This window comes from Lagenorhynchus albirostris, chromosome 1, assembly GCF_949774975.1.
Source record: "Lagenorhynchus albirostris chromosome 1, mLagAlb1.1, whole genome shotgun sequence".
Lineage (NCBI taxonomy): Eukaryota > Metazoa > Chordata > Mammalia > Artiodactyla > Delphinidae > Lagenorhynchus > Lagenorhynchus albirostris.
The window spans coordinates 157,505,480-157,528,768 of NC_083095.1; the positions used below are offsets into that span (position 1 = coordinate 157,505,480).

Below are 23,289 nucleotides of genomic sequence, written 5' to 3' on the forward strand. Positions count from 1 at the left end.
TTTTTTTAAGTGGAAAAAGTTCGAGCCCATACAGAAGTATACGAGGCGTGTAATGAATCCCCATGCTAGCCTCACAGCTCCAGTTGTCAGTTTACGGCCAGTCTTGTTCCATCTATACTTCTACCCATTGTATTCTTTCTCCCCCGTTATTCTGAAGCAAACACCAGACATGTCTTTTCATCTAATATTTGAGTATATATCTCTAAAAGATAAGAACTCTTTTAAAAAAAATAACTATATTACTATTATCACACTTTAAAAACAAATTGTAAATTAAAAAATCCACCATTTAGTCAATGGAGTTTCTAATTATCTTAAGTATCAACTTCTGTTTTCAATATATTTAAGAAAAAACAGGATCCAAATAAAGTCCTCCCATTGTGCTTGTTTGGTGTGTCTCCTAAGTCTTTTTTTTTTTAAGATTTTTTTTTTTTTTTTTTGCGCTACGCGGGCCTCTCACTGTTGTGGCCTCTCCCGTTGTGGAGCACAGGCTCTGGACGCGCAGGCTCAGCGGCCATGGCTCACGGGCCCAGCCGCTCCGCGGCACGTGGGATCCTCCCGGACCGGGGCACGAACCCGTGTCCCCTGCATCAGCAGGCGGACTCTCAACCACTGCACCACCAGGGAAGCCCATCCTAAGTCTTTTAGACTGTAGGATTCTCCCATCTGGCTCTGGCCCTGGCCTCGCCACCCACGGTGCAGTTTTATTGGTGAAGAACAGAATTGTTTGTCCTATGCAATTTCTTGGTCTGGATTTTCCCTGTCATAGTTACAATGTTTCTTGCTCTCTGTACTTCCTGAAAATTGGTGATTAGAGCCAGTGCAGTTCTGTCTAATAGAAATATCATATGAGCCACATAACATGATTTAAATTTTGTTAACCACATCAAAAAGTTTAACAGGTGAAAATAATTTTAATATTTTATTTGTGCATATATCCAATATATTATCATTTTAACTCTGACAGCCCTTCCGGGTTTCTCAGTCTTCTCCTGTCTTTTATGACTTGGACACTTTCAGTGAACGCCGGTCAGTTATTTTTTAGAATGTTTCCATTTGGGTTTGTCTGATGTTGTCTCATGATTGGATTGAGGTTATGCATCAGATTAGGAAAGGGTATGTGATATTTATGTTTTATTACTGGTGTGATAACCTTGAACATTTGGTGAGGTACTTACTGTTTTTCCCTTTGTAATTGATAAATATCTTGGGCAAGATACTTTGAGATTGTTTCTCTTCAAACTTTTGCCCACTGGTTATGCTCTTTGATCTTGCCTGCAGCAGTTATTACGATGTTTTTTCCCTAAAATAGTGATCTTGTATTTCTCTCATTTCTTCCACATTCCTTTGTAAGGAAGAGCTGCCTCTTCTTCCTCATGTATCTAGTTATCTGTATGTGTATGTTTTAAACCATGGGTTTATATGGACGCCATGATTCCTATCCAGCACTCTTCATTCTAGCCTTCACTCTTTCTTGTAACTTCTTTCTCTGACAGTGAGAAATCAGCTCATTGTCTACAGTATATTCAGTTATTTGTTTAATCCTCATGTACCTGTCCAGTAGTTAGCAGATTGTTAACCCATCCTATCCTTCTGAGAAACAGATTGACTTAACTCGAGTACAGTGTTTGTGTACAGTTCTTTGTGTCTTTAACATTACAGTATCCAGTCAGAATAGTGTTTTCCACAGTTACTTAGCTGAGTGTTTTTCTACCAATCCTCTTCGCTTGTGGTATTCATTTGTAATAGATAGGTTTATCTGCTACTGTTTGTATTCCATTTTGGTTCCCACCACCTCATCCTGGTTAATTTTAATTATTTATTTGTTATTTTGGGGTATGTGATACGTTACTGTACGTTACTGTACGTTACTGTAGTTCAGTGTTGCAAAGTCCTACCACCCTCTCCCTTCCACCCCTTTCCTACTTAATCTGTAAGCAATTTCTTTAGTTTCTGGTTTATCATTTCTATATTTCTTTTGCACAAATGAGCAGATACATGTATATAATCTTATATTCCCTTCTTTCCTTCATGAAGGATGGAATACTATTGATATGTGTGCACTTTGCTTTATTCTTTTAAAGGTCTGTCTTTGAAATTGCTCCATGTCGGTTCATAGAGATCTTCCATTTTTCATGACTGCATAGTACTCCGATCTGTGATGTGCTGTAATTTATTCATCCGTTCTCCCAAGTTTGGTCATACAGGTTGTTCCCAGTATTGTAGTTACAACATTGCTACCATGAATACCTGGTACATATGTATAGTCGCATTTTTGGAGGTTTATCTTCAGGACAGATTTCCTAAGAGTGGGATCTCTGGGTCAGAAGGTTAGGTACACATTCAGTTTTGTTAGGTATTGCCAGATTTACTTTTTTTTTGCGGTACACGGGCCTCTCACTGTTGTGGCCTCTCCCGTTGCGGAGCACAGGCTCCGGACGTGCAGGCTCAGCAGCCATGGCTCATGGGCCCAGCCACTCCGCGGCATGTGGGATCTTCCTGGACTGGGGCACGAACTTGTGTCCCCTGCATCGGCAGGCGGACTCTCAACCACTGCACCACCAGGGAAGCCCCAGTATTGCCAGATATACCTCCAGAAAGGCAGGATGAATTTGCATTTCCCCTGGAAATATTTGTGAGTGAACATAGCCTCACAGTCTTGCCCTCAGACTGCTTTGGCAGGTGAGAAATGGCATCTTGGTGTTATATTAATTTGCATTTCTCTAATTATGACTGAGTTTGAACATTTTTTCAAATCTTAATATCCTTTTTGTGATGTATTTTTTTCCCCATTTTTCTGCTGAATTTTTTCTGCAGTTTTTGATTTCTTTATGTTTTAGAGATACTGGCTCTCATGGTGTATCTTGCACTTTTCTTAAGACTTTGTTTATGGTGTTTTGTATTTGTGTTTCTTTTTTTGGTCAAGCAGACATTTAAAATTTTTTACATACTTTGTTTTATTTCCATTAGATTTTGAGTTATGCTTAGAAAGTCTTTCCCTACACCAGCATTAAAGAGGAATTCACCCAGGTTTTCTCTAGTACTCGTATGGTTTTGTTTTTTACATTTAGATTCCTAAATTCATTCGAGTTTATTTTTGTGTGTGGTGAGATATAGATCTAATATATGTTTTTTCCAAATGACAGCCCAGATGTTCTAGCCGCATTTATTAAAAAGTGCATCTTTACCTTAGTAATTTGAGATGTTACCTTTCTCATACACTGATTTTTCCAGTGATTTGAAGGTCTGTTTATGAATTTTCCCATTTTATTCCACTGGTCTATTTGCTCGTGCCCCAGTATCACATTTTTAATTGTAGATGCCTTATAGTATGTCTTAATTAAGAGGCCATACTTGATAGGGCTAGTTCCCCCCTAGTAGTTTTTCTTTTGCAGTGTTTTTTTCAGTTTTACCTGTTATTAAACTTAAAGGGAAACATATTCTTATGTCTGGCTTTTTTTGTTCAACACTGATCAGTGTTCATCCATATTGATTTGTGTAGTTAGAGTTTATTCATTTCATGGCTCTGTAATTTTCCATTGAGTGAATGTTGCATTGTTTTCACTTTTATGATTGGTGGACATCTAGATTGTTTTTGGTTTTTGGCTGTTAAGAATAGCGCTTTTGGGCTTCCCTGGTGGCGCAGTGGTTGAGAGTCCGTCTGCCGATGCAGGGAACACGGGTTCATGCCCCAGTCCGGGAAGATCCCACATGCCGCGGAGCGGCTGGGCCCGTGAGCCATGGCTGCTGAGCCTGTGCGTCCAGAGCCTGTGCTCCGCAACAGGACAGGCCACAACAGTGAGAGGCCCGCGTACCGCAAAAAAAAAAAAAAAAAGAATAGTGCTTTTGTGAACATTCTTGTAAATATATGTTACATTTCTGTTGATTGATCATACAGTATGCTTATTTTACCCAGCTTTCCAAAGCAGTGATACCAATTTACACTCCTACTAGTGGTGAGGTTTTTTTTCTTTTTATAAATTTATTTATTTATTTATTTATTTATGGCCCTGTCGGATCTTCGTTGCTACGTGTGGGCTTTCTCTAGTTGCAGCGAGCGGGGGCTGCTCTTTGTTTCGGTGCATGGGCTTCTCATTGAGGTGGCTTCTCATTGAGGTGGCTTCTCTTTGTTGCGGAGCACGGGCTATGGGTGTGCAGGCTTCAGTAGTTGTGGCACTTGGGCTCAGTAGTTGTGGTGCGCGGGCTTAGTTGCTCCGTGGCATCTTCCCGAACCAGGGCTCCAACCCGTGTCCCCTACATTGGCAGGTGGATTCTTAACCACTGCGCCACCAGGGAAGTCCACTAGTGGTGCATTTTGATTAGAGTGTTCATTATTATTTTCTTTTAGCATATTGTATGGTTGTGTAGTAGCCTTTACTTGTGTTTTTAATTTGTATTGCCCTGTTGAATAAGGAAGTTGTGCACTTTCCCACGTGTTTACTGTCCTCTTGCTTGAAGCGCTTCCTCAAGCCCTCAGCCCATCTTTTCTGTTAGGTGCTTTGTCTTTATTGATTTTCTGGCTGTGAATACTAGATTCGTTAGATAGATATTAGCAGGTTAACTTTAAAAGCCCAGATTTACATGAAAATAAGTGATACTGCTTCTTTGTTTGTATGGAAGAAGTTCTAAGTTTTAATAACCAAACAGCTTGCATTCAGACTGGTATATTTACTTCTTACCGAACCTTGATCTATCGCAACTTCCACCGTAATAGTGAAGTTTTCAGCCTCAAGGTGCCTGGTCTGGGAACCAGGGAGCTGCCTGGTGGAGTGTGCCCAAGTGGGGCTTAGCAGTTGAAACACAGCTTGTTACTTTACCTTAGACATTTTGTGATTTGTTTAAAATAGTTTTAGGGTTGAGGTGAAGTAAGGAGGCTGGTTTTAAAGAAATGTGGCCTGTCGAGTGTACAAATTTGCTGTTTTCCATTGAGTGCTTTGTTAGAGAAGTATCATGGTTTTTCTTATATTTTATTATTTAGAAATTGAAAAGACTTCCTAAAACTTTTTAGTTTTTTTTCTTTTTTTTTGAAAATCAGATAGTGATTTAGTAAGGAGGAGGAATAACCAAAGAAACTCCAAAACCAGACGTGTTAACTACCCATTCAGGTTCCTTTAATAGGTTAATTATATTCTTCATTTTAGCAGCTAAAGAAAGAATGTTCTTGATTTTGATAAGAATTTGATGAATTTGCTCATATATGATAGTTCAGAATATGACTTAGATGTTCTACTGCCCAAGGCAAATGTGGTCAAGATGGCATTCTTTTGTACCTAGCAATTTTCAGCTCCTTATTAATCTTGTCATTACCATTCCTTTTTTGTTTTGCTCTGTGAATATTTATTTATTTTTATTTTAACTGTAGTGATTTACAAGGTCGTGTTCCAAGTGTACAGCTTCAGATTCTTTTCCATTATAGGTTATTATAAGCTATTGAATATATAGTTCCCTGTACTATACAATAAATCCTTGTTGTTTATCTATTTTATATATAGTGGTATATATCTGTTAATCCCTGGATATATACCCAGGAATGGGATTGCAGGATCATATGGTAGCTCTATTTTTAGTTTTTTAAAGAACCTCCATACTGTTTTCCATAGTGGCTGCACCAATTTTCATTCCCACCAACAACGTACAGGAGTTCCTTTTCTCCACTCCCTCTCCAGCATTTATTATTTGTAGAATTTCTGATGATAGCCATTCGACAGGTTCGTGAGGTGATACCTCATTGTAGTTTCGATTTGCATTTCTCTAATAATTAGTGATGTTGAGCATCCTTTCGTGTGCCTCTTGGCTATCTGTATGTCCTCCTTGGAGAGAGATCTATTTAGGTCTTCTGCCCATTTTTTGATTGGGTTTTTTTTTGATACTGAGGTTTATGAGCTGTCTGTGTATTTTAGAAATTAAGCCCTTATCGGTTACATCATTTGCAAATACTTTCTCTTAGTCTGTAAGTTGTCTTTTTGTTTTGTGTTTGGAAAAACTTTTAAATTTTGAGTTAATGTTAGAGAAAAGTTGCAAAAATATTAGAGTTCTCTTATATCTTTCATTCCACTCCCCTTACGTTTTACATAACTGCAACTGTAGAACAGTTATCAAGGATAAGAAATGAACAATGATCCAATAATAAGTAAATTACCCACCACATTTGAATTTTGCTAGTTCTTCCTTTTTCTCTTCCAGGATTCCACTTTGCATTTAGTTGTTACTTCTTTTTGGTGTCTGACTCTGTAACAGATCCTCAGTTTTCCCATTGTCTTTTATAACTTTTTGAAGAGGATTGGTTATTTTTTAGAATGCCCTTCAACTTGGTTTGTCTGATGTTTTTTCATCATTGGAATGAGGTTGTGCATTTTTGGCAAGAATACTACAAAAACCATGTTGTTCATCATCTCATGGGGTTCATGATATTGATCTGTCTTATTATTGGTAATGTTTACCTTGGTTAAGATGGTATTTCTCCACTGTAAAGTTACTGTGTTTCTGTAATTTATAAATATTTTGGAGGAGATAATTTGGGGCTGTGCTTAATTTAACTGTTAGTCCTCAAACATTCACCCACTAGTTTTATCATCTGTGGGTGGATCTTTATCTGGAACAGTTTCTGGAGTTTGGCTGATGGTAATTCTGTTTTCCCATTTCCTTTCACATTTAATTGAAATTCCACTCTAATGAAGAGCTGTCCCTTTCCCATTTATTTGTTTGATTACATCAGTATGGACTCAAGGGTTATTATTCTGTGGGTTAAAGTCTAATATTATTTTGTTGCTCACATTATTCCAGCTTTGGCCTTTAGAAGCTCTTTCAAGCTGGTGTTCTCTTGACAAACCCCCATAATTTTTTGAGCAGTACCTTCATTTCTAGTGCCACATGATATTCCAGGTTCATGCTGCATTTTCCTGACCCAGCCCTGCAACCAACCCCTTCTCTGAGAAATTCTGGTTTGTTTTATTAAAGACTCGTATTTAGAAATTAAGATCTCCATGCTAGCTGTGCTCATTGCAGTCTTTCTTTCTTCTAGGCTCTCAGCAGACAGAGCTAGGAATCCTGTAGGCATATGCATATCTACAAGACTCTTATTTCTGTATCTATCTGCATGTATATTGAAAACCATGGGTTTATACTGACCTCAGATTCCGATCTCACATCATAGAGTTCAGTTTAGCCTCCCTCCTTTTCTTATTTATAGTTTTTTTCTCCAGCAATAGAAACCCAGCTCTCATTATCTATTATTTCTTCACTTCTAGTATACGCATAAAACAGTTTAAATTTTTTACCCATTTCTCCCCTCACCCCTGGAGAAAGACTTTTGTATATACGGAGGATAATATATCATGGAACAATACTGCTACACAAAAAGATACACTCAGAAATATCACTTCCTCATCTATGCTACCCCATTTCCTTTCCCCTTTCTACCTGGAAAAAAATTTGAAAGGTCTTTTATCCACTTTCAGCCATTAGAAAATGTCAACCTAAAAAGTTTTATTTTTGATAACTGGAAAGCACTAAGTTTTCGAGGGTATCTGTAACTGTCCCTGATGAGAATTTCTCAAGGTTTAATGGTAACTTATTTAAGCTGATATTCTTTTGTAACAGGGAAGAGCTAAATCGGACTCCACGTAGGATCTGTTTCTTGGACTTTAACCTTTGCTTTTTGTTGCCTTTGTTATTATAATCACACATAATGGCCTGCCTCAGGGAACTCTGCCCACCTGTCAGTTGGCTGCAAGAAAAAAGAAACTAACACATCCCCTCAATGGGGCTGGTCATTCCAGGAGATGTTTTGCAAGACTGATGGCCCTTTTACTTTATTTCCTCACTGCTTCTCCTTCTCTGATTCTATAAAAGAAACTGGCATCCAGACCCCGATAAGATGGTTTTTCAGAGACACTAGTCTGCCATCTTCTCGGTCTGCCGGCTTTCCGAATATTCCTTTGCCTCAATACCTCGTCTCCGATTCATTGGCCTGTCATGTGGCGAGCGGAGCGAGCTTGGACTTGGTAACACTTTCACTTTGATCTTAGGACATTGGCAAATATAGCAATTTATCTGTGAAGTTACTTAAGCAAATCTCTAGCTTTGATCAACCAAAAAAAATTCTAGGCCCACCTGTGTCCTTCTTCCAGCTCTTCATATTTTCTAATCCTATCCATCTCATCATCTGTCTCCTGAATTGTCAGCCAAGTAGTGAACACACAGTAAAGTATTTAAAAATTTAACTGGTGATGAGAATAGTGGGATGTCAGATGCTCGATTTACTTACTTTCTGTTGAGGCTGTCATCCCACAATTGCTGCAGTGTTACTTTGATCATTATTTTTAGTTCTTATGCTTAGTGAGTTCTTATCCTGTTTGTGAGATTTGTTGAATTCCCTGAGTGTCTCCAACACCACTCTTCATTTGACTTCAGATTTATCTTTTTTATTCTGTCTTGGACAGGACATCTCCATTTTGAGAGTTTACTTGACAGCCCTTCAGATCAATCCAAATGTATATTTTCCCCACCTTTTAGCACATACACTAGTCTCTTTCTTTGTACTTTATTTGCATAGCAGTGATCACATTTGAAATTAAATGCTTAACTGAAAGGTCAAAGAGGGGCAGGGGTCATTTGTTTTATTCACTAAAACTTAGGTTGTACTTCTTAAGTTCCTGGCTCAACATTATCTCAGTAGGTAATCTTGCTTTCTATTTTGGATGGAAAGCAAAAAAACAAAAAACAAAACACTTTGGAGGGCAGGAGAATTCAGAAACAATTCAGCATAACAACTTTGCATAGAGAAGAAAAACTCAGAGCCACCAGTGTTACCTCTGTGTTTGCTACTTGATATTCCTAGTGGAGGACCACAAGTCATCAGGAAGGAGCTCAGTGTGCTTTATTTAAGAGATAGTACTGAATAAACTATTTAAAGTATATATTTGATATGTAAGGGTCCAACAATTTAAAAAACATGAAAATTTTATTCTTTTATGGTATCTTCCATTTTTATATTTTGTTTTGGTGTATTCTCTGGACAATAAATGACATTTTTATATTAGTTCCTCACTGGCTGTGCCTTTTCAGGTTCCTTAGGTTCTTCCTTTTTTCCCCTCAGAATATTTGTGGTGCACAGGGTCATCTTAGTCCTTTGGTAACTGGATCTTTTCTCTTGGATTCAATACTACTTTGTTGATTACTCCTAGATCCTTATCTGCGCCAGATCTCCTATATCCACCTGCCTACTGCCTATATCTCTGCTTCAGTATTTCCACAGGCACCTTAAATTAAAGGTGACTAAAACTGAATTTGTAATCTCTTTCTCTGCTGGCTTTTTCACGCAGATGGTCAATTCAGAACCTGTAACAGCCATCTTTAGCTCCTCCCCCTCTTTATTTCCACTTTCTAACTGGTCTCCCTGCCTCAACTCCCTCTTCCACATCACAGCCATCAGAATGAGTCCTGACTATGGAATATGACAGCCTAAAGTTCCTTAGTGTCTTCCCATTGAGTTTACAGTCCTTAGCGTTAGATTTGTTACAAGGCCTGTTGGGATGTACTTCTGCAGCTTCTCTTTTTATTTTACCCTTTCCCTATTCCACAAATGGTACTGTTCAGCCACTTCAAAGCCAGCTTTATGTGCAGCATCAACAGCCTTGCTGATACCCTGTTTCTTCTCTGGAAACATCTTTCCCCATTTTCTTTCCTGGTCATCCTTCAAGCTTGAACTCAGATGTTTCTTTCTCGGGCACTCAGTCTCCCATCTTCTCAGCAAGCAGCGTCTTCTCCATCCCCCGTGGCACCTTGTATACACATTTATCTAGTGTTATAAGCCTCTCCTTGAGTCCTTAAGGAGGAAGAAGGACCTATTTTTGACCTCTACAGCACTTAGCATAAATGTCTGGATTGAATAAATGAATGGATTGTTTTTAAAATTACAGCCATAAGGATGGTAAATTTTAACTGGCTATATACTCAGTGAATATTGAGGAGTTAAGATTTTCCTTCATTTGGAGAACACTGGCTTTATTCCGTCTTGGATTTGGTCTTCTCCCAGTTACAGGTTCATCCCTTCTTGTCCGTTCTTGTGTTCTCCTGTCTTTTCCCCACTTGATGTGTAATCAGCCCTAAAGGACAGTGAAACTGCCTAGAATTAGGATCTTAAGTTTTGGCAGGAAGCCCTTCAGAGTTGGTGATCTGAGTAGTGTCTTTGCCAGCTGGAGCTTAGAACAAAGAAACCAAACAAACTCTTGGCACTCTCTGAAATGCAGCTTTTTGCTTTTTCAGAAATTGTGATTCTGGTCAGTTGACACTGACTTAGAAGTGTATGTAGAACTCAGAGTCCAGTGGCCACGATTACAGTTCCTCTGGATGCCTACAGTGCTTCACTAATTATTGAATTTGCAGCCTGTTTGGAATTGAAATTACAGTCTAATAGAATTTTGGAGCTGGACAGGACTTTTTACTTGAGATAATGTCATACCATTCCCTAAATGAGGAACACTAAGTTTACTTACCTAGTTAATGGCAGATTTGGGCTGTGATCTTGATATTTCTGGCTTAGTTCATTTTGTGTTTAACAGCATCTTTCATAGTTATAGGGAATGATAGTGCTGTAATCATTCTTAGAGGAGTGACACTTTTTTACTTGCGGTCTCCCCACAAGCCTAAATGTTTTGGGAATGAGACTATTCATTTACCAGAAAATCCTTCTGCCAGTTATGCATTCTGCTTTTTTTTACCAGTAAGAAAAATGACAAGTAAGCAATTTTACAATAAGGATGATGTTTCAAAAATTATTTGAGTAAGTAGTAGATGAACATAATAGAACATTACAAAAGGGCTCACAGTGAAAATGTAAGATTCCCTACCTCCCTGCCCCAATTTCTCTTTCTCCACCCCAGAGGCCACTTGTTTTTTTAGGTATTCTATCAAAGGAAATCCCCTTTCTCCTTTTTCTAAAATATCAAAATTTTAGCATTAAAATCTAAAGTATCAAATTTCGAAAGTATCACATTTAGTAGTACTAAAAGTTTTTTATATCCATTGTAGCCTTCAGTTTCTGAGTGATTTAATAAGAATCTCCTCTCACCACCTCCCAACATTTTATGTTCACTTTCAAACATAGCAAAGTTGAAAGAATTACAGTGGGTACTTGAATCCCGTCAAGTAAGATTCTACTATTATATTTTACTGTATTTGTATTCTCAGTTCCTTCAGAACTCCTCATAAAGTCTGCCTAGTTATATAAACAGCCATGGATAGAATTTTGCTGCTTTTGCCACTGAAGGAAACCAAAGGCCTGAGAGTGGAGAGAGATGGAATGGTCCATGGTTTAAACTAGTAACACTTTTTTCTCTGTGTGTGTGTTTTAAGTGATTAGGATCATCAAGGCATAACAACTTATTTATATTATGGATTCAATTGCTTTAGAGCACAGGTTAAGAGCCTAACTGACCACCCTTTTTGATGTTTCGTTCTCTCGGCTTCTTTCTTGCACATTGGTCTCCCTTGTGATAAATCAAGCTAATAAGGCTGTGTTTGGCTTTAATAGAGAAGGGAGCTATTGTATTACCCATTTGGGGGAAGCCATTGAGTTGGTTGAGTTGTGTACTTTTCTGAAGAAACATTAACTTTGATTGGAATGCTGAGAACAATTGTTTTAGTATTTTTATTTTTCCCCTTATAAACAAAATAATCTAAATTTCTCTTATTGTACTCCTAGAAGCTTGTACATTAAGACCTTATTCTATAAATCCCTTACTAACAGGATACTTTTTTATAATTAACAATAAAACATAAAAGAATCTTAAATATTACTTGATTTTTCCTAAAAGCAAAGTTAAAAATAGATATTTGAAGTTTCAAGTGGGATTTGATGAATGTGGCTTAAAATATTTTGGCAGTTTATTCTGACTGGGAATGGAGAAAGGAAAGCAAAAAAAAAAAAACCTAATGAAAAAATATTACCCATAATCCCTTCACTTTGAGGACGATTTGTGTTAACATTTTGTATATCCTTTTAGCCTTTCTTTTCATATTCACGTTTAAACAAAGGATAACAATATACAAGCCATTTCATAATCTGCTTTTCCTCCCTTCGCATTAAATGAATTTTCTCATTTTGATTCATATTCTTTTACTAAATGGTAAATTGTGTGGCCATTAAAACCATATGGAGGATGATAAATTTTCGTTCCAAAGAATATGTTATGGAGGTCCTCTCTGGTTATCAGATCACTTTCAGTTTGCACTGATAGGAAAGGAATTAAAAGGGTAGTGAAGCAGTGCTGCTGGTTTAAGAAGTAGATCAAGGCAAGACAAGCTTAAAGCCATGCAAGCAGTTCTCATTTTTAATAAGTCAGCTAAGATTGGACAAACTGGCAATTGCAGATATTTTTATCCTGTATATTTTAGTAGGACTCTTGATGTTTAGCAGAATTACTCATATCATCACTGTGTCACATTGATGGAGGTATATTTTAAAATACATAAATGCTGGTCAATTTTTTTAAAAAACAAAACAGCTTTGTTTCCAGCAGAGGTCTCATTAAAAGGAGGTTTTGCTGCACTTGACTGAAAGATTGAAACAAAACGCTGGTTGACAGTTCTTATCTATGGGAGTGAACAGAGGGATCCTTTCTCTCCCTCTCTTATTCATCTGGCAGGAAAGTTAATCTAGTTGCTTTGTATTTAGGGAAGCAGGCTTTCTTTATAGGGATTCCTTTTCTAAAGTGGCATTAATGTTCGATTAAAGTTGCTGTGGGAAAGGAGAAATGGGTCCAGGGCCCCTTGGTGGACATGTTCTCATGATGGTAGTGACAGCAGTGCAGTAGAAAACAAACCTTATTTGTGGAATAGACATTGATAAGGCTGGGTGACAAGTGATGTCCTGGAAGCATCGTGCTCAGCATTCTCACTTCTACCTTACCTTGTGATACCTCTGAAAAAGCCTTTAAACAAATTGTAGATATATATGTTCAGGAACCCCAATTACAGAAAATGGTAACATTAAAAGAGATTGAATTACTTTAAGCCTCCAAGAGCAATTAACCCAATTTATAAGAAATTTACTTTGAATTCTTTAGTGTCTATCTGTTAGATAGTGATTTATTTCTCTCTTCAGTAAAAAGTTCTTGACAGGAGAAGAACCTGAACTACACTGACATTTGAGCACCTCTATTGGAGCTTGCATCACTTTTATTTTAAGGCAGTTCTTTGGGGCAGGGAGTTTGGAATTGTTTATTTGTTTTTCCTTTTTGTTTCTTTTGTGTGTGGCATGGGCATGTGTGCATGATATGTATGTTAGAAAAGCCTTTTTTTTTTCTTCAGGGTTATAAACAAAGCTTGAAGATAATTCTGTAGTAAAATTGAAACTAGGTAGAGCAGTAATGTTTTAACTGATACTGAAGCAGCCATTGACCAAACCTATCAAATGGTCTTATCTGTTTTCCTGTGATACGTGTATTTATAATTACTGAGTTCAGAGGTATTTGACGTTTCCTTCCTTTGCACAACATTAAGGAATACTTTTAAATGTTTTATGTGTTGTTCGTTAGATATTTTAAAATACTATTCCAACTTCTGTTCATTTCTATCTGATGTTAAGTATAAAGTTGCAGAATTAGCTTGAACACTGATTTCAGCTGGCATGAAATGAATATAGAGTGGCATCTGTCCAAATTAAGTTAAAAACAAAGGAAGTTCCTGTGTGTAATTTCCTGTCTCTTACAACAAAAACAAAAGCAAGCAAAAAACCTTCAATAATTATTAAGCTCTTTTTAGAGTATCTAATATTGAAAGTATGAATTTTGTTTTTTTACTGTGCTAAATTGTTTGCTGGCTGTTCTCATTCACTTTATTAGACATTTTCTTAAAAGATAATTATTGTTTTTCTTTTTCTTTATCAGAACACAGCAATGGAGGAAACAGCTATATGGGAACAACACACGGTGACACTTCACAGGGTGAGTTCTGTTGAAGTAAATAATCTGTGTGTAGGTCAGGATACTGGCAGCTTTTGAAAACAATAGAGGAAAGCCAGATGTCAGGAAGCCAGAAGAAAGGGGAAGAACTTTTCTATATTCCTTTGTTTAAAATTAGAGTTGCAATAAATTCTTTATTAAGGTCAAAAGTGAACATGATTACTTTTTCATATATCCTTTTGGTTGTTATTTGTATATTGCTGTTTTTAATCATGACTTAAGAAATTAAGTGGTTTATTTTTAAAAATTTGATCAGATAAAAGTCACCGTATTTTCGTGTAAATTGTAAACTGTTTCAGCTTTTCTGAGTAATATGTATGTATTGTAGGCTTGGGGTTTAAAATTGAACAGGGTCATGCGAGTAATAAAATCTTAAAAGATACTCCTTGATTTGAAACATGCAGAGCCAAGCTCTTGCTTAAGCAATTGCAGATGGGCAGAGAGCAAATCGCAGTGAGCTGGGTAAGAGTAAGAGCTTTTTTGGACTTCCCTGGCGATCCAGTGGTTAAGACTCCGCGCTTCCAATGCAGGGGGGAGTGGGTTTGATCCCTGGTTGGGAAACTAAGATCCCGCATGCCACATGGCACTAGAAATAGATGGAAAATTCTGGAATAAGAATTAAATAAATAATAGCTTAAAAAAAAAAAAAAGAGCTTTGTCTGAAATGAGACTGCCCTGAATTTGAATCCTACTGCTGCCTGCTTCCTTTTAGAAATGAGCAAGTGACCAAACGGCCTTTAAAGCATTGGTTTTCAGTGTTAAAAATGGGGCTTATGCCACCTCATGCTTGACATAAAGTAGTGCCTCCCATAAATCTCTCCTATCCTCCCTTTGAAGAGAGCTGAATCTACTGATTACCCTTCTCCTTAGAGAATGTACAGAAAGAGATTAGAGAATATTTAAATATTTTACACTTACTATTTCTACCAGCTATATCCATTACTAGGAAAATGGAAAGGGGGAAAATCATGTTCCTGAACCACCCTGCACCTGACTGTCTCGTGAATCTTTGAATCTACACATAATAGACAGTGGGTAAATTAATTATTAAAAAACAGTGATTTCAGATAAGACTTTTTTGTGTCTCCCTAAATGGTGAAAGAACTCATTAATAATACTAACCTTAACTTTTAATTTATAAAGCTAAGGTATGGCTTGAATTTATTTGAAATGTGCTGATAGCATATTTAAATCAGATTAAACATATGCCATCGTACCTTATAAATGTTTAATTGGCTGGTTTTTATAGAATAATTTGGTGTTTTACCACATTACATTTATTTTCTTAATACCTTTATTATTTTTATTGGTATAATTTACACACAGTAAGATTCATCCTTAGTGTACAGTTCTGAGTTTGACAAACGCATTTAGTCATGTAAGTCATATAACCACCACTACAGACAATATAGAACAATTCCATCGCCCTGAAATTTTCCCTTCTGCCATTTGTAGTCAACCCCGTCTGCTTACCCTGAGCACTGAGTAACCACTGATGTGTTTTCTGTTCCTATATGCCTGCTTTTTCTCTCATGTAGGTGAACTCATACAATACATAGCCTTTTGAGACTGGTTTCTTACACTTAGCCTAATGCACTTGAGATTTCTCCGTGATGTACTTATATCAGTAGTTCTTATGGCTGAATAGTATTCCATTGTATGAATGTAGAATAATTTGCTTATTCATTCTCCAGTCTTGGTACCCTGGGGTGGTTTCCAGTTTTTGGTGATTGTGAATAAATCTCTAGTGTACAGGTTTTTGAATGAACATAGCTTTTCATTTCTCTTGGGTAAATTCCTAGGAATGGAATTGTTCTTAGTTTGTAGTTCTCTAAAGACTAATGATTTTGAATATCTGTTTATGCGCTTATTTGTCATCCATTATTTTCTTTGGTAAAATGTGTCCAAATCTTTTACCCATTTTTAATTAGGTTTTTTGTTTTCTTATATTGACCTTAAAAATGGGTTTACTTGGGATCAACAAAGAATTGCAATTCAGAGTCTGCAGCTACTGCAAGACACAGTGCAAGACCCCAGCAAAAATAGAACTCTTTTATAGAGGGGAAAAGGAAGTTGGGAGGGCTGTAGTAAACAGAGTCCATTGGAGGAATTGAGAGTCCAGAGTGTAGTGGTTTTTCATTGGCTGAATTGTGACAGTCTGTCATTGGCTGAGTTCTTGGCAGGCAAGAAGAGGAAGTCTTTCTTCTTGCTAGGCTCTGCTAACAGCACAGTGCATGAGTGCTCCCTCTTCTGGCCTCCCAACTCTATTTTTTTTTTCTTCACTTTTCTTTTTTTTTGCAGTTCGCGGGCCTCACTTTTCTTTTTTTTGCGGTTGCGGAGCACAGGCTCCGGACGCGCAGGCTCAGGGGCCGTGGCTCACGGGCCCAGCCGCTCCACGGCATGTGGGATCCTCCCGGACTGGGACACGAACCTGCGTCCCCCACATCGGCAGGCGGACTCAACCACTGCGCCACCATGGAAGCCCCCAACTCTATTTTAATTGAGGTTTCTGTTTATTAATTTTTATACTTACTGTTTTTTTAAACTGTGGTAAAATACACATAACAAAATTTGCCATCTGTCCAGTTCCTTTGTCCATTTTTAAATTGGGTTTTATCTGTTGAATTGTAGGAGTTTTTATATATTTTGGTCATTAACCCCTTATCAGATAATATGACTCATAAATGTTTTTTTTCCCATTCCATGGATTACCTTTGTACTCTGTTAATTGTGTCCCTTGTTGCACAGAAGTTGTTACTAAGTTTTGAGAGTCTTGAATATCTTCTGGATACAAGTTCTTTAATAGGTATTGTTTTGCGAATATTTTTCCCAGTCTGTGGCTTGCCTTTTTCCTTCTCTTAACAGTGTCTTTTGCAGAGTATAAGTTTCAAATTTTGATAAAGTCGTTTTTGCTTTTATTGATTTTGCTTTTGGTTTTGTATCTGAGAAGTCTGCCAAACCTAAGGTCCCAAATATCTTTCCTGTTGTTTTCTTCTGGAAGGTTTTGTTTTGTTTTTGTTTTGTTTTAATTAAAATTTGTATGTATTAAGATTTCTTTTTAGGGGATTTTTTTTTTAATACGGATGTCCAATTTTTTGAACAACCATTTATGAAAAGGTTATCCTTTCTTCATTTAATTGCTTTCTCCCTTTGTCAAAAATCAGTGACCATATGTGTGTCGGCCTTTCCCTAGTCTCTTCTATTGATCGGTGTGTCTGTCCTTTGCCAGTTACTTCTGCCTTGATTATTGTAGCTTTATATTAAGTTGGAAATCAGGTAGTGTGAATCCTCCAAACTTACTATTATTATTTTTAATTATTTTGACTAGTTCCTTTGTCTCTGTATATAAACTTTAGAATAAGTTTGTCAAATTAAAAAAAATCTGCCAGGATTTTTCATTGGGATTGCATTGAATCTACAGATTAATTTGGGGAGAATTGACACTTTAACGGTATTGAGTATTCCAAACTGAATGTGATGTATCCCTTCATTACGGTTTTGTAGTTTTCGGCATACAGATTCTACACATGTTTCGTTAGATTTCTACTCAAGTATATTTTTTATGTTTCCTCATGCTATTGTAAACGGTATTTTTTTAAATTTCAGTTTTTGATTGTCTATTAATATGTAGAAATACAATTGATTTTTTTTTTTTTTTTTTTTTTTGCGGTACGCAGGCCTCTCACTGCTGTGGCCTCTCCCGTCATGGAGCACAGGCTCCGGACGCGCAGGCCCAGCAGCCACGGTTCACGGGCCCAGCCGCTCCGTGGCATGTGGGATCTTCCCGGACCGGGGCACGAACCCGCGTCCCCTGCACCGGCAGGCGGACCTTCAACCACTGCGCCACCAGGGAAGCCCTTTGTTTTTTTTTAAATAGTGAACTTTAAGTTTTCTAGGAACTCCTTTGGTAGATTCTTTGGCCTTTTTCTATGCAGTCATCTCATCTGTGAAGAGAGGCAGTTTTATTTCTTCGTTTTTGATCTATATGCTGTTCATTTCTTTTTTTTGCCTTATTGTACTTGCTAGGACTTCCAGGATGTTGAATAGGGACAGTAAGCAGGCATCCTTGCCTTATTCCAAATTTTAAATGAAAGCATTCTTTCACTATTATGTATGATGTTAGCAGTAAGGTTTTTGTAGATGCCCTTTATGAGGTTAAGGAAGTTCCCTTGTATTTCTGTTTTGCTATTTACTAGGTTGAGGAAGTTCCTTTTATACTTAAGTTTGCTAAGAGGCTTTTTTTTTTTTTTTTTAAATCATGAATAGATGTTGGATTTTGCCAGTGCTTTTTTGGTAAGTATTGATTGAGGTTATCATACGAGTTTTCTTTTTAGTTTGTTGGTATGGTCAGTTTCTTGCTTTTTGGATGTTGAAGAGCCTTTCATTCCCAAGATAAATTCTACCTAGTTGTGATGTATTATTCATTTTATATATTGCCGGATTGATTTGCTAATGTATTATGAAGATATTTGTTTCTGTGTTCATGAGGAATATTGGTTAGTACTTTTTCCTTGTGTTTTTATTGGTTTTGGAGTAAGGAAAGCTACCAGTCTCAAAACAAGCAGCTGGGAAGTATTCTTCCCTATTGTGTTCTGTGGTAGAGTTTGTGTACAACTGAAGGTATTTCTCCCTTAAATGTTTGGTAGAATTCACCAGTGTAGCCATCTGGTTCTGGAGTTTTCTTTGTGAGAAAGCTTTTAACTATAAATTTATTTTCTTTAATTTTATATAGGACTATTCAGGTTATGTATTTTTTCTTTGTTAGCTTTTGGAGATTTATTTGGTAACTTTGGTAGTTTGTATCTTTCAAAGTATTAGTTCCTTTTATCTAAGTTGTCAAATTTATAGACATAAAATTGTTCATGTCATTCTCTTATCTTAATATTTTAGGATCTGTAATGGTGGCCCATTTTCATTTATAATATTGGTAATTTGTGTCTTCTCTTATTTCTTGGTCAACCTGGCTAGAGGTTTAACAATTTTTTTTTTTTTTGCGGTACGTGGGCCTCTCAGTGTTGTGGCCTCTCCTGTTGCGGAGCACAGGCTCCGGACGCGCAGGCTCAGCGGCCATGGCTCACGGGCCTAGTCGCTCCGCGGCATGTGGGATCTTCCCGGACTGGGGCACGAACCCGTGTCCTCTGCATCGGCAGGTGGACTCTCAACCAGTGTGCCACCAGGGAAGCCCGAGGTTTAACAATTTTATTGACCTTTTCAAAATACCAGCTTTTCTTTTCATTGATATTTTTTATTTTCTGCTTTGTATTTCACTGATTTCTGCTCTTATTTTAATGTTTCTTCTGCTTACATTGGGTTTAAGTTGCTCTTCTTTTTATGATTTCTTAAGGTAGAAGCTAGATCATTTGGGACCATAGGTGTAATTTGACCGTATCACATTACACTTGTTTTTTCCTAATACCTTCTTAGTTTTTAAATAAGGAAAATAAAATAAGACACTTAAATTAGCTAAAGTACGTTTCTCCTTTCTACAGTTTTGCCTGGTTTTGTCAGTTGTGGGGAAATGTTAGGTTATTTACTACAGAACTTAGGCAAAGTAGGAAAAGATTCTGAATGTTGAGAAAACAGAATCTGATTTTTTTTTTTTTTTGCAATTTTTTTTTTTTATTGACTAAAAGTAAAAGATAGATTCTGAAATGTTACAATTACCAAGTCAGGCCTTCAGAAATGAAGATATTAGCATCTACCAAGATACTAAGTGAACAAGAGATCACAAGATAAAACTTATGCAAAATAAGGCATGGATGAGTTCATAGGCAACAACTTTTATCTTTGACACAATTCTTAGTTTTATATTATTATTATATACTTATTACAGTATTTCTAAACACAATTTGAAAAAGGAGAGTAACAATCTTGGTGTTTTGTAATTTAGATCAAGAGATACCAGAACAAATAAAGTCACCAGATATCGCCTTAAAAAAGATGCTGTATACATTCAACAGAAATAATCAAACATGACACATGATTCAAATCTGAACTTAAAAGGACTAAATAACTGGTCTGTAAGGCAAAATTGTTTGAAGACATGATATATCACACTTCATTTGAGGATCCTAGCTGTTCAGATGGCTGGAAAATATAGTCTAGGATCTCCAAAATTCCAACAAATATGTTCCCCTCTCCTCCTTAAAGAAAAGTTTGACATTCATTTTCATAAACCAGTATTGAATTTCAGAGATCTGACATTTAGGCTAGACAAATATATTTTGAAAAGCTTACACATTACAAGCTCTGGGACAACAAGCGTGGGAAAACAAAGTGCACATCTTTCTTTGCTGGAGCTGAAATCAGATCTCTTCAGTTGGGCAGGTCCACATTCTGAAGGACGAGGGCCACTCGGTTTGGAATGTACACCAAAAGAGAATAGGGACAGTTGTTATGTTCAAAAGGTTTAGAAAAGAAATCGGTATTGTGGTCCAGTCTCTGGTGTCCTCCATATTCCGCTGCATCTGAATCTAGCACAATTTTGTACTTACCTGGCACTGTCGTTCCAAGTCGGTAATCAGTGTAGCTGTTGCTTGGATGAAAGTTGAAAACGAAAAGAAGGCCTGCTCTCTCAAAAGCAATGATCTTATTGGTTTCATGCTGTTCACTAACATGAGCCTGTGGAGCTGAAAGCCAATGACATCTTTCTTCCAATTTATTCATGTCCCTGTCAAAGTTATTTAGGAACTTATAGCGGAGAAGGTCATCATCAGTTAAATGAAACTGCCTTCTTGCATAATGGTAGCTCTCATTATTTCCTTTCCTTGGGAAGTCTAACCATTCAGGATGCCCAAATTCATTACCCATGAAATTGAGATAGCCTTCTCCGCCGAGTGCATGAGTAATGAGTCGAATCATTTTATGAAGCTGTATTCCACGATCAATAACTGGAGTAAACGGGGTTAGAACACTCATGTTGGTATACATTTCAGCATCCATCAACCAAAATGCCAGCGTCTTATCCCCAACGAGTGCCTGATCATGGCTCTCTGCATAAGCAATGCACTTTTCAAGGTAGCGTCTGTTTGTGAGTGTATACACTATATTGCCCATATTCCAATCTTCATCTTTATATTCTTTAAGTAACTGGATCCATTTATCTGGAACTGCCATGGCTAATCGATAATCAAAGCCAGCCCCTCCCAGGGAAATTGGAAAACACAGAGTGGGCATTCCTGATACATCCTCAGCTATTGTTATAGAATCTGGATACAGCGTGTGAACCAAATGATTTGCCAACATGATATAAGTCAAAGCGTCTTCATCTACTTCTAGTCCAAAATACTCATGGTAGTCACCGGAAAAATTCTGACCTATTCCATGGTGATGATACAGCATGGATGTAACACCATCAAAACGAAATCCATCAAATCCATATTCTTCCAACCACCATCTTATGTTTGACAGAAGAAATCTTAAAACTTCCCAGCTGGAGTAGGCAAACAATCGACTATCCCAAAGATTATGATTCCCTCTAGGTCCGTAATGAAAGTAACAGGACTCTGTCCCATCAAACATATTCAATCCATCTTCTGAATTTTTTGAGGCATGGCTGTGTACCACATCTAAGAGGACTGTAATACCCATTGAGTGAGCTGTGTCAACCAGTTCTTTCAGCTCTTCAGGCGTTCCAAAACGGCTTGAAGCTGCAAAGAAGCTTGTGATTTGGTAACCAAAACTGGCATAGTAAGCATGTTCTATGATCGCCATCATTTGAATGCAATTGTATCCAAGGTCTTTGATTCTTGGTAGTATATTGCATGTAAAATGTTTATAAGAAGCTATTTTTCCTTCATAGGAAGAAATTCCCACATGAGATTAATAAATTCGTAGACCTCTTGGCTTCTTTGGTTTGGAATGCTTAAATTTATATGGGTGTTCTGGATCCCAGTGTATCCAATCATAATTCACATCATCACTGTCACGAGTCACGTACTTCGCCCACGGTGAAATACGATACAAGATCTCTCCACTTTTACTCCTAATAACAACCTTTAATTTGGATCCATGAGGTACTAGGACCGATCTATTCTGCTTTGGTGGGATATACAGCTCCCATTTTCCAAAATCCAGTTTTTTATATGGGTATGCAAATGGATTCCAATCATTGAAGTCTCCAGTAAGAAAAACTCCCTCTGCTCCCGGGGCCCATTCTTTGCAGTATAAACCACCATCAGCACATCTGTGGACGCCAAATGATTCATAACCTCTGGAAAACTTATCAATACCACCTTCGTTCTCTCCAATGTTGTTCAAAGTCTTGCTAAACAGCTTATACCTGCGCTGGAAGTCCGGAGCGAAGGGCTTCAGGTACGGGTCTATTTCTAGAAGTCGGGCTAGTTCGGGCACGTCCGCTAAGGCAGCGGCCAGCGCCTCCTCAGAGCATTCGGACCGAGCCTCCCGAGCCGGGTGACCCGCCGGAGCCGCCATCTTCCGCCGCAGCCCGAGTAGCCGAGGCCCGAGAGGGTCGAGTGGAGGGGGAGCGGGAGCTCTAGCCGGGAGAACGCCCAGGCGAGCCTCAGAATCTGATTTTTTGAATGTGTTAAAAGTGTCACACCAACTCATCATGGTAGTTGTAATACTCAGGCAAGTCTGGAACTCCTGTCTAGAAAGAAGGTCAGTGTAAACTCCACTCTGTAGCTGGGCTCTTCTTGTGCTTCAGTTTTCTTTTGCCCTGAGGGAGGGGGGTACTAGCCCAGAAAAATGTCATCAAAAGATACATGGAGATAAGATGAGTATATAGTTCATAATTCTTTGGTTTTCAAACATGTTAACTATTGTGCTGGAAACACAGAGCTGTGTTGCCTCTGGGCCTCATCAGAGAGGGACTATGACAGAATGGAAGTCCTCAACAACCATCCCTCCAGGAATCGTTTTTGAAGGTTTTTAAAAATAGACCTGTCATTGTAAGCCCAGAAACTTATGCCAAAGCATAATTCAGTTGACTTCATTTTCCGAGGCTGCAGAACTATACTTCAGGTATCTTTCCTTTGGTATTCTGAGTTGTTACAGAATAAAATTTAGACTGTCTAGAGCACTGTCAGCAAACTTTTGCTGTAAAGAACCAGATGATAAATAAATACTTCAGGCCTTGCGGGCCATAAATCTCTGTCACAACTTCTCAACTCTGTAGCTGTATTGCAGAAGCAGCTGTAGAGAGTAGGTTAACAAATGGGTGTGGCTATATTCCAGGAAAACTTTATTTACAACAATGGGCAGCTAGCTGGATTTAGCCTGCAGGCCATAGTTTGCTGACGGCTGATCTAGAGTAGTAGCTCTCAAGGTTTATTGTAAAGAGGAATCAACTGGATCATGCCCAACT

General features: G+C 37.8%; 3 protein-coding genes across 8 annotated transcripts in view; 1 reads left to right on the forward strand and 2 right to left on the reverse strand.

The window, feature by feature from the left end:
* Positions 1-23,289, forward strand: part of TJP1 (tight junction protein 1) — a 119,414-nt gene that overhangs the window by 11,522 nt on the left and 84,603 nt on the right. For all 6 annotated transcript variants that reach the window (XR_009541949.1, XM_060156818.1, XM_060156825.1 and 3 more), the window contains exon 2: positions 13,890-13,946. Coding sequence is in view for 5 of the 6 variants with exons in the window: in XM_060156818.1 (XP_060012801.1) it covers positions 13,890-13,946 (57 nt within the window). In the remaining variant the exon portion in view is untranslated. The remainder of the gene's footprint in view (positions 1-13,889; positions 13,947-23,289) is intronic.
* LOC132532332 (1,4-alpha-glucan-branching enzyme) lies at positions 19,616-21,682 on the reverse strand. Its single transcript, XM_060170739.1, has one exon. It carries the CDS (start codon positions 21,678-21,680, stop codon positions 20,280-20,282), a length of 1,401 nt encoding a protein of 466 aa, XP_060026722.1. The 5' UTR covers positions 21,681-21,682; the 3' UTR covers positions 19,616-20,279.
* Positions 21,786-22,397, reverse strand: LOC132532340 (1,4-alpha-glucan-branching enzyme-like). The gene has a single exon (XM_060170750.1). It carries the CDS (start codon positions 22,395-22,397, stop codon positions 21,786-21,788), a length of 612 nt encoding a protein of 203 aa, XP_060026733.1.